This window comes from Leptodactylus fuscus, chromosome 11, assembly GCF_031893055.1.
Source record: "Leptodactylus fuscus isolate aLepFus1 chromosome 11, aLepFus1.hap2, whole genome shotgun sequence".
Taxonomy (NCBI): Eukaryota; Metazoa; Chordata; class Amphibia; order Anura; family Leptodactylidae; genus Leptodactylus; species Leptodactylus fuscus.
In genome coordinates, this window is record NC_134275.1 from 55,807,217 (window position 1) to 55,823,118 (window position 15,902).

Genomic DNA, 15,902 nt, shown 5'->3' on the forward strand with positions numbered 1-15,902 from the left:
GTTTTTTTTTTCCATGTGGTTATTTTATGTTTAATTGCTCTTTATAACACCTCTGGTGACGCAGGAGCGATGTGTCTGTACGCTATATACATCCGTCTATTAGTGAGTCTTTGCCTTTGGTCATTCTTCATTACAAGGCGTTTGGACCACAAGGTAGAATATAAGAAATGATGGAAAAATCACGTACAGCTAGAAATGATTAATAATGTATAATACCTGTGTACAACCTGGTGAGAACACAGACTAATGAGAGCATCGTTATCAGCCACTATATAGGTCAGGTATTGTCAGCAAATACAAAGCCAACATCTCTGCTGGATAAAGCTTGTGAGTAAGTGAGGACGAAGGCAACGGAGAGAGAGAAAGAGACATTCTGTTCTTAACCTCAAATGATCAAGGTTTTTCACAAATAAAAAAAAAAAATTGTAAAAAAATAATAAATTTATATATAAAAATATATCAAGAAAGGTTAAACCACTTTACCGCTTAGTACTGTACTTAGTCTAACAATAGTGCGTTACAAAAAAAGTCTAAAAATAATTTCTACATTTCATTGCCATGGTTTGTTTTAACCCATTTTTACATAAATTTTAGATTTTTTGGAGCTCAGTCTGATATTCTGCCTAGAAATGATCACATGATAAAATTCTGCCTGCCTGCAGCCACCACTAGGTGGAGCTCTGTGTACAAAGTGAAGTCATTCCTAAACCAGTATAGCATAAGCTCCCCCTAGTGGTAGCTGCAGGTGCTACAATTTATTTTAATATATTCTGTGATATTAAAGAGGATATAGAGCTTTGTGTTAGTGAAATGGATCTCACATTTATTATTATATGTCAAATGTATGTGTTTGGTTATGATTGTTGCGTATTATGTGCTGCGGTTTGTTGTGTGCAGTGAATTGTGCAACATCTGCTCCTCTTGCACTCAGTATATGATAGAGACGAATGCTTTTTGGCCTTCGCTGTACGAGACCTTGGTCAAAAGCCCAAGATTTCATATTTTGAGGGCATGTGTTAGAAATAACATGAGCATTACACACGGTCAGTGGCCGCCGTATTGCAGGAGGACCAGCTGCTAATGACTCTATAGAGCCGGCTCCATCTAGGTCATCCGCTCGCTATGGCTGAATTCTAACTTCTAATGTATAAGATGGATATGAATGAATATTTATAGATTACAAGCTATGCTTCTCTACTTTATCATCTTATACACCGCCAAATCTAAAGGAGGAATCTAATTCTGTCTTCTATCATCTCCACCATTTATATTAAATAGTAATAAACTCATTTCTACTTATTGTCAAATATTGCAGATGGAAACAGTGGAAAATGTGAGAAACTTCTACATTAGAACAACAGTTGATTAATTCTCTGAACATGTTATCCGGGCTCCTCTGCTCACTGTGCTCGGCACTATCCAACATATGTCTGCCACTAGGGGCAGCGCTCTGGTGTACAATGGTAAATAAAGGAAACCCATGATATAAACATAGCAACGCTGGAAGACATGGGTTATAGATATCATATCCAAAGCAGAAGGGAGAGAGGGAGAGGGGGAGAGAGGGAGAGGGAGAGGGAGAGAGGGAGAGAGAGAGAGAGAGGAGAGAGAGAGAGAGAGAGAGAGAGAGAGAGAGAGAGAGAGAGAGAGAGAGAGAGAGAGAGGTTAGATAGATAGATATGAGAGATAGATAGATAGATAGATAGATAGATAGATGATAGAGAGAGAGACAGACAGATAGATAGATAGATAGATAGATAGATAGATATAGATGATAGATAGAGAGATAGATAGAGAGATAGATATGAGATAGATAGATAGATAGATAGATAGATAGATAGATAGATAGATATGAGATAGATAGATAGATAGATAGATAGATATGAGATAGATAGATAGATAGATAGATAGATATGAGAGATAGATAGATAGATAGATAGATAGATAGATAGATAGATAGATAATGGATAGATAGATAGATAGATAGATAGATAGATAGATAGATAGATAGATAATGGATAGATAGATAGATAGATAGATAGATAGATAGATAGATAGATAATGGATAGATAGATAGATAGATAGATAGAGATAGATCGATAGATATGAGAGATAGATAGATAGATAGATAGATAGATAGATGAGATAGAAAGATAGATAGATAGATAGATAGATAGATAGATAGATAGATAGAAATTGAATATTCTATTTGCCTTACAAATGGTTCCCTAAATCTCAGCTTACTGAATTATTATTAGGGTGTCTTTAACATTTTTAGAAGCTAGCAGCCAAATATTTCTCCACCTCTTGCTATTCTTACCCTCTCCCCCATACACATACACACTTGGTTCAGCTGAGTGTGCATGTGTTTGTTGTAAAGGAGAGTGAAGTAATCTTCCGCTAGACTCTTCTGTCCTCTCCAGACATTTGTGGTTTTGGTTTTTTTTAGGTGAGAGCTAGAGATCGGGCATATTGAATTGAAGATGTCCTATCCTTCCTTTGCCACGTTGGCACACTGAATATATATGAAAGAGTCAATTGGTCATGACAAATATATAAAAAAAGAAACCAGACATGAAGTACCCACCTTGAGGAGGTCATAATTTTGAATTCCATTCTTGCCCACATCTGGATCAATGGCAGATGGTACAGAATATCTAGAATTCACAGCTGTGTTTTCTGGAATGGAAATGTTGATGACAGTAGATGGAAACAGAGGAGCGTTGTCATTGATGTCTTCGATCAAGAAGCGGATCTTAACCAATCTGAAGACTTCGTCTGGAAGAACAGCCACTTCCACCTCGTAAAAGCATTTGTTCTCCGTGAAGATGCCGGCACAAAGCTTCTCTCGGTCTATCCGATTCGAAGTGGTAAAGATCTCACCAGTGTTCTCCTCCACCCGGACCAAAGGAACATCTCCAGTCTTGTAGACCAGTTTGAACTGCAGTGGGGTGGAGAGAGCTATGTCAGGGTCCAACGTCAGATTAAGGTCCCTCAACAAGTTTCCAATGGATATGTTTTCACCCTGTTCTTCTCTTATGATGTAATTCTTTTCCTGAGCACCAGACTCATAGACGATACAGGCTATCAAAACCGCCAGGACGTAGGTTGCAGATAGCAAGTCCATCTCCAGAATGATTTGGCAAAGACTGGACCTAGAAAAAAAAAACAAAGAATGGATTAACAAAAGCTACAAAGAGGACACAAAGAATACAACATCACCGAGCACCAACAGTATGTCTCAAGATCTGAGGATCAGAAATCAACCTGGATATGTTTCCAAGATCTTATCCGATAGTCCCCACAAAAGATTGTATCAACCACCATCTTTGGATATGACTACTTGGGGAAACATATTACATCTTTGACTATCTTAGGTCAAGTCAAAATGTCTTATAAAGTTCTGAAGGCACACTACTATATTCACTCTATACACATGAGGTTAACATATACTGTATACAGCAGCTGCCAAGGTCATCATGGTCATCTGAGGAAAACATGGTCATGACTTGTTGTAAAAACATGTTATATCTTTGAACATCTTAGGTCAAGTCAAAATGACCTATAACTTCTGAATATCCACAACTACATACAGTAGTTGGACACTTGACCCAGCATTTAATCTTTGAGTCTATATTATGTACTGTAGGAACAATAGCTTCCGAGGTCGTCACAGTCATCTGAGGGCTAGTCATGGTCATGAGGTCTAGACATGGTCTAGTTGTGAAAACATATTACATCTTTGACCATCTTTGGTCAAGTTGAAAGGTCCTACAAGATCTATAGATTCATGACTACATGAATGTACTGCATATAGATCAACACTTGACCCAACACAACACCTTTAAGGGCCCATTCACATGGGCACAGAGGGGGCGGATTATGGCAGGTAATCCACGTCATAATCCGCCCCCTCACAATGGTGGTCTATGTAGACCTCCAGGATACTTTTTTCTGTGCCCTTTCTTCAGGCGGTGAGCCGCGGCGTCCGCAGCCTCTTGAGTAGGCCCATATATTTGAGCCGACTCCAGGGGGAAGCTGCCACTGCGAAAGTCGTGGCAGGCGGGCTTTGACCCGAGAGTGACATGAGCGTCACTCTAAGTGCCAAAAGTCACTATACCAACCCCCGTGTGAACTTAGCCTAAATCTACTACATATACAGCTGCTGAGGTCATCATAGTCATCTGAGGACTACAATGTCCTATAGCAGGATACCTTCATCAGGCTGGAGAATCCTATAGGTGTTCACTTATAGGGTACAGTCATTTTACGATGGATAAACTCAACATCTCCACTAGAGCCCGTGAGTTCCTTCTCCTGACTCTTTGCTAATATGTTTCCAAGGCTTATCAGGTTAACAAAGGGGATTTATCATCACAATATATTGGATTATGTGGCAATTTGTGCCTGCCATAAATACAAGATGTCCAGCTCCATGATGGAGGGCTCAGCAGTTCTGCTGGGGTGATTTAGTATCTGTGTCTGGTGTAGATTTATCATGTGGACTTCTAATAGACTCCTACTTGGAAAAACAGGATTATGATCAAAAACCTCACAATTTATAACGTCAGAAATAATTCATTATAATGAGCAGAAAATTATCAATTGGTCAAGATAAACTTTGCTGCGGTCGTTTCATTAACTTTTTATGTGTGAAGATAAACTTTGCTGCATCTGCTTATATACAGTATGCATAACTAATCTTTATATAAAAAAAAATATATAGATATCCTTAAAATGACCACCAAGCTAAAGTATATCTGCTGTTCCAATGGCCAGGAAGCCTCAGATGAAGCTCTGAAGGTGCCCACTGTAGCGACATAAAGACGATGAGAGATAAGGGTCTGATTGTAACATAGGAAATAGTCATATGGGGAATATCTGAGAGCCCCTTGTGCTCCAGCCCCCTCCCCATGTAAGATCACTTTACCAGGCACATTCTATGTGTCTGCCCGCTCTGTCTGATGGTGAGATTTCATTTCATGCCTGAGACTGACTGGCACTTATTGTATAAAGCCGCAAAAGCAGCATTATATACAGAATTAGTAAGACTGCGAGACCTAGAGAGAAGAGGAGGAAGAAATGTACAGCTAAAGATATTGTAACAGAAGTGTCATCACCCCCCGGGCACCAGGGACCAAAATATACATTAACATATGGGAAGGTGATACTGGCAATGTGTGATCCTAAGTGTTACATAGGACTGCAGGTGACATCTACTACATTGTACTCAGAGAGATATCACTGTGTTATCTGTGGTGTTACATAGGACTGCAGGTGACATCTACTACATTGTACTCAGAGAGTTATCACTGTTATCTGTGGTGTTACATAGGACTGCAGGTGACATCTACTACATTACCTGTACTCAGAGAGTTATCACTGTGTTATCTGTGGTGTTACATAGGACTGCAGGTGACATCTACTACATTACCTGTACTCAGAGAGTTATCACTGTGTTATCTGTGGTGTTACATAGGACTGCAGGTGACATCTACTACATTACCTGTACTCAAAGAGTTATCACTGTGTTACCTGTAGTGTTACATAGGACTGCAGGTGACATCTACTACATTATCTGTACTCAGAGAGTTATCACTGTGTTATCTGTGGTGTTACATAGGACTGCAGGTGACATCTACTACATTACCTGTACTCAAAGAGTTATCACTGTGTTACCTGTAGTGTTACATAGGACTGCAGGTGACATCTACTACATTACCTGTACTCAGAGAGTTATCACTGTGTTATCTGTGGTGTTACATAGGACTGCAGGTGACATCTACTACATTATCTGTACTCATAGAGTTATCACTGTGTTATCTGTGGTGTTACATAGGACTGCAGGTGACATCTACTACATTACCTGTACTCAGAGAGTTATCACTGTGTTATCTGTGGTGTTACATAGGACTGCAGGTGACATCTACTACATTGTACTCAGAGAGATATCACTGTGTTATCTGTGGTGTTACATAGGACTGCAGGTGACATCTACTACATTGTACTCAGAGAGTTATCACTGTGTTATCTGTGATGTTACATAGGACTGCAGGTGACATCTACTACATTATTTGTACTCAGAGAGATATCACTGTGTTATCTGTGGTGTTACATAGGACTGCAGGTGACATCTACTACATTACCTGTACTCAGAGAGTTATCACTGTGTTATCTGTAGTGTTACATAGGACTGCAGGTGACATCTACTACATTACCTGTACTCAGAGAGTTATCACTGTGTTATCTGTAGTGTTACATAGGACTGCAGGTGACATCTACTACATTACCTGTACTCAGAGAGTTATCACTGTGTTATCTGTGGTGTTACATAGGACTGCAGGTGACATCTACTACATTATCTGTACTCAGAGAGTTATCACTGTGTTATCTGTAGTGTTACATAGGACTGCAGGTGACATCTACTACATTATTTGTACTCAGAGAGTTATCACTGTGTTACCTGTAGTGTTACATAGGACTGCAGGTGACATCTCCTACATTATCTGTACTCAGAGAGTTATCACTGTGTTATCTGTAGTGTTACATAGGACTGCAGGTGACATCTACTACATTACCTGTACTCAGAGAGTTATCACTGTGTTATCTGTGGTGTTACATAGGACTGCAGGTGACATCTACTACATTATTTGTACTCAGAGAGTTATCACTGTGTTATCTGTAGTGTTACATAGGACTGCAGGTGACATCTACTACATTACCTGTACTCAGAGAGTTATCACTGTGTTATCTGTGGTGTTACATAGGACTGCAGGTGACATCTACTACATTACCTGTACTCAGAGAGTTATCACTGTGTTATCTGTAGTGTTACATAGGACTGCAGGTGACATCTACTACATTACCTGTACTCAGAGAGTTATCACTGTGTTACCTGTAGTGTTACATAGGACTGCAGGTGACATCTCCTACATTATCTGTACTCAGAGAGTTATCACTGTGTTATCTGTAGTGTTACATAGGACTGCAGGTGACATCTACTACATTACCTGTACTCAGAGAGTTATCACTGTTATCTGTGGTGTTACATAGGACTGCAGGTGACATCTACTACATTATCTGTACTCAGAGAGTTATCACTGTGCTATCTGTAGTGTTACATAGGACTGCAGGTGACATCTACTACATTATCTGTACTCAGAGAGTTATCACTGTGTTATCTGTAGTGTTACATAGGACTGCAGGTGACATCTACTACATTACCTGTACTCAGAGAGTTATCACTGTGTTATCTGTGGTGTTACATAGGACTGCAGGTGACATCTACTACATTACCTGTACTCAGAGAGTTATCACTGTGTTATCTGTAGTGTTACATAGGACTGCAGGTGACATCTACTACATTACCTGTACTCAGAGAGTTATCACTGTGTTATCTGTAGTGTTACATAGGACTGCAGGTGACATCTACTACATTACCTGTACTCAGAGAGTTATCACTGTGTTATATGTAGTGTTACATAGGACTGCAGGTGACATCTACTACATTACCTGTACTCAGAGAGTTATCACTGTGTTATCTGTGCTGTTACATAGGACTGCAGGTGACATCTACTACATTACCTGTACTCAGAGAGTTATCACTGTGTTATATGTAGTGTTACATAGGACTGCAGGTGACATCTACTACATTATCTGTACTCAGAGTTATCACTGTGTTATCTGTGGTGTTACATAGGACTGCAGGTGACATCTACTACATTACCTGTACTCAGAGAGTTATCACTGTGTTATATGTAGTGTTACATAGGACTGCAGGTGACATCTACTACATTACCTGTACTCAGAGAGTTATCACTGTGTTATCTGTAGTCTTACATAGGACTGCAGGTGACATCTACTACATTACCTGTACTCAGAGAGTTATCACTGTGTTATATGTAGTGTTACATAGGACTGCAGGTGACATCTACTACATTACCTGTACTCAGAGAGTTATCACTGTGTTATATGTAGTGTTACATAGGACTGCAGGTGACATCTACTACATTACCTGTACTCAGAGAGTTATCACTGTGTTATCTGTAGTGTTACATAGGACTGCAGGTGACATCTACTACATTACCTGTACTCAGAGAGTTATCACTGTGTTATCTGTAGTGTTACATAGGACTGCAGGTGACATCTACTACATTACCTGTACTCAGAGAGTTATCACTGTGTTATATGTAGTGTTACATAGGACTGCAGGTGACATCTACTACATTACCTGTACTCAGAGAGTTATCACTGTGTTATCTGTGCTGTTACATAGGACTGCAGGTGACATCTACTACATTACCTGTACTCAGAGAGTTATCACTGTGTTATATGTAGTGTTACATAGGACTGCAGGTGACATCTACTACATTATCTGTACTCAGAGTTATCACTGTGTTATCTGTGGTGTTACATAGGACTGCAGGTGACATCTACTACATTACCTGTACTCAGAGAGTTATCACTGTGTTATATGTAGTGTTACATAGGACTGCAGGTGACATCTACTACATGATTTGTACTCAGAGTCTGACCATTGGTATAGTCCCAGCAGCCTCTTGGTCGGTGACTACCTAGCATCTTGCACTTTACATGCTTGAACCGTCAGCATCCTGTAATTACCTGGTACATGAGATCGCCAAGCACGGCCTGTCAGAGCGCCGCTGATTATTGCGCCAGTAATGGGACTCTGGTTATTAAGCTACTTATGGACAATTTCTAACCTATCACCTGGGAATCTATCGCACATGAAGTGTATAATCACGAAACACCCGGGTAAAATACAATGTATCCAATCAAATTCTACACATGTTCCCTGTCCACATCTGTACATGGGTAGAATATGCAGTGAGGTTTTACTGACTTATCCTTCTAACGGTGTCATGTACCGCCCCGCGGAGTGCCCCCACAATAGCTGCACTCAGTCTCTGGTGTCAGGGTCTGAACACTTTTATAACCAATATTTTTCCATTTCCAGGGGCATCTAAAATGAATCCACTTTTTGAGCAATCTTAGTTGAAAAGCTGCCATTTTGTGTCCACAGTTCCTGTGCAGATCTATGTGCCACCATGGTTACAGACTACAAAACACCCTGAGTAGTCTGAGGATTTCCAGCATTTTTTTTATTTTAATTTTAAAGATAGGGGGCGTTATAAATTGGTTGCAAAGGTCTACACACCCTTCATTCATTAATAAGGGACTACTCCACCCTATAAAGCACTTCTGATTTCAATCCCTCTGTACATTAAAGGTAGCTGCTTGCTGTCAGTGAATGGAAACATTCAGGTCTATTGACGTGTTGTAGAAATTGTATCAGCAGCAAGCACCTTGTTTTTTGCAAGATCCATTCGTGTGAATAGAACAAGTGCAGAAATTTCTGCAACTAAACTGTTGCATGTGAATATATGTTCTAAATAGACAGCTTAATAACCAGTTCAGCTCTGCTTCATCTGTACTAAATCAGACTATGTGGCACATAACTGAGGGGCACCTACAATTAGCCCAATCCGACAGATCTTTGCCCCGGGCAGATTTCAGGTCTGGGAAATACCTCTACATGGTGGGAATTTGTCCTATTTGCCTTTGATGGGAACATCTGAGTATTTGAGAATTTTTCTCCGCAGATGTGCAGGATGAATATTCTGCAAGAAAGAAACAACCACAGAAATGCGATCACCCACCAGGCACTTAGTCAGATCCGCCGTGGATTAGAATATAAAAGCGCTCATTACTATTCATCACCCAGAGCACAAAGAATACACAGCACCAACTCCAAGACATTATATATAGCAGGGAGGACTGATGTAGCAGAGCTGAGGCCGTTATTCAGTACATCTAACATTACAATGTGTGGTGTTACATAGGACTGCAGGTGACATCTACTACATTACCTGTACTCAGAGAGTTATCACTGCGTTATCTGTGGTGTTACATAGGACTGCAGGTGACATCTACTACATTATCTGTACTCAGAGAGTTATCACTGTGTTATCTGTAGTGTTACATAGGACTGCAGGTGACATCTACTACATTATCTGTACTCAGAGAGTTATCACTGTGTTATCTGTAGTGTTACATAGGACTGCAGGTGACATCTACTACATTATCTGTACTCAGAGAGTTATCACTGTGTTATCTGTGCTGTTACATAGGACTGCAGGTGACATCTATTACATTATCTGTACTCAGAGGGTTATCACTGTGTTATCTGAGGTGTTACATAGGACTGCAGGTGACATCTACTACATTACCTGTACTCAAGGAGTTATCACTGTGTTATCTGCAGTGTTACATAGGACTGCAGGTGACATCTACTACATTACCTGTACTCAAGGAGTTATCACTGTGTTATCTGTGGTGTTACATAGGACTGCAGGTGACATCTACTACATTATCTGTACTCAGAGAGTTATCACTGTGTTATCTGTGGTGTTACATAGGACTGCAGGTGACATCTACTACATTATCTGTACTCAGAGAGTTATCACTGTGTTATCTGTAGTGTTACATAGGACTGCAGGTGACATCTACTACATTACCTGTACTCAGAGAGTTATCACTGTGTTATCTGTGGTGTTACATAGGACTGCAGGTGACATCTACTACAATACCTGTACTCAGAGAGTTATCACTGTGTTATCTGTGGTGTTACATAGGACTGCAGGTGACATCTACTACATTACCTGTACTCAGAGAGATATCACTGTGTTATCTGTAGTGTTACATAGGACTGCAGGTGACATCTACTACATTACCTGTACTCAGAGAGTTATCACTGTGTTATCTGTGGTGTTACATAGGACTGCAGGTGACATCTACTACATTACCTGTACTCAGAGAGTTATCACTGTGTTATCTGTGGTGTTACATAGGACTGCAGGTGACATCTACTACAATACCTGTACTCAGAGAGTTATCGCTGTGTTAACTGTGGTGTTACATAGGACTGCAGGTGACATCTACTACATTACCTGTACTCGGAGAGTTATCACTGTGTTATCTGTAGTGTTACATAGGACTGCAGGTGACATCTACTACATTACCTGTACTCAGAAAGTTATCACTGTGTTATCTGTGGTGTTACATAGGACTGCAGGTGACATCTACTACATTACCTGTACTCAGAGAGTTATCACTGTGGTATCTGTAGTGTTACATAGGACTGCAGGTGACATCTACTACATTACCTGTACTCAGAGAGTTATCACTGTGTTATCTGTAGTGTTACATAGGACTGAAGGTGACATCTACTACATTACCTGTACTCAGAGAGTTATCACTGTGTTATCTGTGGTGTTACATAGGACTGCAGGTGACATCTACTACATTATCTGTACTCAGAGAGTTATCACTGTGTTATCTATAGTGTTACATAGGACTGCAGGTGACATCTACTACATTACCTGTACTCGGAGAGTTATCACTGTGTTATATCTTCTATTATTTAGGACTGAAGGTGACATCTACTATATTACCTGTACTCAGGGAGTTATCACTGTGTTATCTGTGGTGTTACATAGGACTGCAGGTGACATCTACTACATTACCTGTACTCAGGGAGTTATCACTGTGTTATCTGTAGTGTTACATAGGACTGCAGGTGACATCTACTACATTACCTGTACTCAGAGAGTTATCACTGTGTTATCTGTAGTGTTACATAGGACTGCAGGTGACATCTACTACATTATCTGTACTCAGAGAGTTATCACTGTGTTATCTGTGGTGTTACATAGGACTGCAGGTGACATCTACTACATTACCTGTACTCAGAGAGTTATCACTGTGTTATCTGTGGCGTTACATAGGACTGCAGGTGACATCTACTACATTACCTGTACTCAGAGAGTTATCACTGTGTTATCTGTGGTGTTACATAGGACTGCAGGTGACATCTACTACATTATCTGTACTCAGAGAGTTATCACTGTGTTATCTGTAGTGTTACATAGGACTGCAGGTGACATCTACTACATTGTACTCAGAGAGTTATCACTGTGTTATCTGTAGTGTTACATAGGACTGCAGGTGACATCTACTACATTGTACTCAGAGAGTTATCACTGTGTTATCTGTGGTGTTACATAGGACTGCAGGTGACATCTACTACATTATCTGTACTCAGAGAGTTATCACTGTGTTATCTGTAGTGTTACATAGGACTGCAGGTGACATCTATTACATTATCTGTACTCAGAGAGTTATCAGTGTGTTATCTGTAGTGTTACATAGGACTGCAGGTGACATCTACTACATTGTACTCAGAGAGTTATCACTGTGTTATCTGTAGTGTTACATAGGACTGCAGGTGACATCTACTACATTGTACTCAGAGAGTTATCACTGTGTTATCTGTGGTGTTACATAGGACTGCAGGTGACATCTACTACATTATCTGTACTCAGAGAGTTATCACTGTGTTATCTGTAGTGTTACATAGGACTGCAGGTGACATCTACTACATTACCTGTACTCAGAGAGTTATCACTGTGTTATCTGTGGTGTTACATAGGACTGCAGGAGACATCTACTACATTACCTGTATATAGAGAGTTATCACTGTGTTATCTGTGGTGTTACATAGGACTGCAGGTGGCATCTACTACATTATCTGTACTCAGAGAGTTATCACTCTGTTATCTGTAGTGTTACATAGGACTGCAGGTGACATCTACTACATTACCTGTACTCAGAGAGTTATCACTGTGTTATCTGTGGTGTTACATAGGACTGCAGGTGACATCTACTACATTACCTGTACTCAGAGAGTTATCACTGTGTTATCTGTGGTGTTACATAGGACTGCAGGTGACATCTACTACATTATCTGTATATAGAGAGTTATCACTGTGTTATCTATAGTGTTACATAGGACTGCAGGTGACATCTACTACATTACCTGTACTCAGAGAGTTATCACTGTGTTATCTATAGTGTTACATAGGACTGCAGGTGACATCTACTACATTACCTGTACTCAAGGAGTTATCACTGTGTTATCTGCAGTGTTACATAGGACTGCAGGTGACATCTACTACATTACCTATACTCAAGGAGTTATCACTGTGTTATCTGTGGTGTTACATAGGACTGCAGGTGACATCTACTACATTATCTGTACTCAGAGAGTTATCACTGTGTTATCTGTGGTGTTACATAGGACTGCAGGTGACATCTACTACATTATCTGTACTCAGAGAGTTATCACTGTGTTATCTGTGGTGTTACATAGGACTGCAGGTGACATCTACTACATTATCTGTACTCAGAGAGTTATCACTGTGTTATCTGTAGTGTTACATAGGACTGCAGGTGACATCTACTACATTACCTGTACTCAGAGAGTTATCACTGTGTTATCTGTGGTGTTACATAGGACTGCAGGTGACATCTACTACAATACCTGTACTCAGAGAGTTATCACTGTGTTATCTGTGGTGTTACATAGGACTGCAGGTGACATCTACTACATTACCTGTACTCAGAGAGATATCACTGTGTTATCTGTAGTGTTACATAGGACTGCAGGTGACATCTACTACATTACCTGTACTCAGAGAGTTATCACTGTGTTATCTGTGGTGTTACATAGGACTGCAGGTGACATCTACTACATTACCTGTACTCAGAGAGTTATCACTGTGTTATCTGTGGTGTTACATAGGACTGCAGGTGACATCTACTACAATACCTGTACTCAGAGAGTTATCGCTGTGTTAACTGTGGTGTTACATAGGACTGCAGGTGACATCTACTACATTACCTGTACTCGGAGAGTTATCACTGTGTTATCTGTAGTGTTACATAGGACTGCAGGTGACATCTACTACATTACCTGTACTCGGAGAGTTATCACTGTGTTATATCTTCTATTACTTAGGACTGAAGGTGACATCTACTATATTACCTGTACTCAGGGAGTTATCACTGTGTTATCTGTGGTGTTACATAGGACTGCAGGTGACATCTACTACATTACCTGTACTCAGGGAGTTATCACTGTGTTATCTGTAGTGTTACATAGGACTGCAGGTGACATCTACTACATTACCTGTACTCAGAGAGTTATCACTGTGTTATCTGTAGTGTTACATAGGACTGCAGGTGACATCTACTACATTATCTGTACTCAGAGAGTTATCACTGTGTTATCTGTGGTGTTACATAGGACTGCAGGTGACATCTACTACATTACCTGTACTCAGAGAGTTATCACTGTGTTATCTGTGGCGTTACATAGGACTGCAGGTGACATCTACTACATTACCTGTACTCAGAGAGATATCACTGTGTTATCTGTAGTGTTACATAGGACTGCAGGTGACATCTATTACATTATCTGTACTCAGAGAGTTATCACTGTGTTATCTGTAGTGTTACATAGGACTGCAGGTGACATCTACTACATTGTACTTAGAGAGTTATCACTGTGTTATCTGTAGTGTTACATAGGACTGCAGGTGACATCTACTACATTGTACTCAGAGAGTTATCACTGTGTTATCTGTGGTGTTACATAGGACTGCAGGTGACATCTACTACATTATCTGTACTCAGAGAGTTATCACTGTGTTATCTGTAGTGTTACATAGGACTGCAGGTGACATCTACTACATTACCTGTACTCAGAGAGTTATCACTGTGTTATCTGTGGTGTTACATAGGACTGCAGGAGACATCTACTACATTACCTGTATATAGAGAGTTATCACTGTGTTATCTGTGGTTTTACATAGGACTGCAGGTGGCATCTACTACATTATCTGTACTCAGAGAGTTATCACTCTGTTATCTGTAGTGTTACATAGGACTGCAGGTGACATCTACTACATTACCTGTACTCAGAGAGTTATCACTGTGTTATCTGTGGTGTTACATAGGACTGCAGGTGACATCTACTACATTACCTGTACTCAGAGAGTTATCACTGTGTTATCTGTGGTGTTACATAGGACTGCAGGTGACATCTACTACATTATCTGTATATAGAGAGTTATCACTGTGTTATCTATAGTGTTACATAGGACTGCAGGTGACATCTACTACATTACCTGTACTCAGAGAGTTATCACTGTGTTATCTGTAGTGTTACATAGGACTGCAGGTGACATCTACTACATTATCTGTACTCAGAGAGTTATCACTGTGTTATCTGTGGTGTTACATAGGACTGCAGGTTACATCTACTACATTACCTGTACTCAGAGAGTTATCACTGTGTTATCTGTGGTGTTACATAGGACTGCAGGTGACATCTACTACATTACCTGTACTCAGAGAGTTATCACTGTGTTATCTGTGGTGTTACATAGGACTGCAGGTGACATCTACTACATTACCTGTACACAGAGAGTTATCACTGTGTTATCTGTAGTGTTACATAGGACTGCAGGTGACATCTACTACATTATCTGTACTCAGAGAGTTATCACTGTGTTATCTGTAGTGTTACATAGGACTGCAGGTGACATCTACTACATTACCTGTACTCAGAGAGTTATCACTGTGTTATCTGTAGTGTTACATAGGACTGCAGGTGACATCTACTACATTACCTGTGCTCAGAGAGTTATCACTGTGTTATCTGTAGTGTTACATATGACTGCAGGTGACATCTACTACATTACCTGTACTCAGAGAGTTATCACTGTGTTACCTGTGGTGTTACATAGGACTGCAGGTGACATCTACTACATTATCTGTACTCAGAGAGTTGTCACTGTGTTATCTGTAGTGTTACATAGGACTGCAGGTATCATCTACTACATTACCTGTACTCAGAAAGTTATCACTGTTATCTGTGGTGTTACATAGGACTGCAGGTGACATCTACTACATTATCTGTACTCAGAGAGTTATCACTGTGTTATCTGTAGTGTTACATAGGACTGCAGGTGACATCT

At 40.1% G+C, this 15,902-nt stretch overlaps 1 protein-coding gene across 3 annotated transcripts in view; it reads right to left on the reverse strand.

The window, feature by feature from the left end:
• LOC142184404 (protocadherin-11 X-linked-like) overlaps nt 1–15,902 on the reverse strand; it is a 905,556-nt gene that overhangs the window by 765,124 nt on the left and 124,530 nt on the right. For all 3 annotated transcript variants that reach the window (XM_075259249.1, XM_075259252.1, XM_075259250.1), the window contains exon 2: nt 2,588–3,155. In XM_075259249.1, coding sequence (XP_075115350.1) covers nt 2,588–3,127 — 540 coding nt within the window. In that variant the 5' untranslated portion in view covers nt 3,128–3,155. The remainder of the gene's footprint in view (nt 1–2,587; nt 3,156–15,902) is intronic.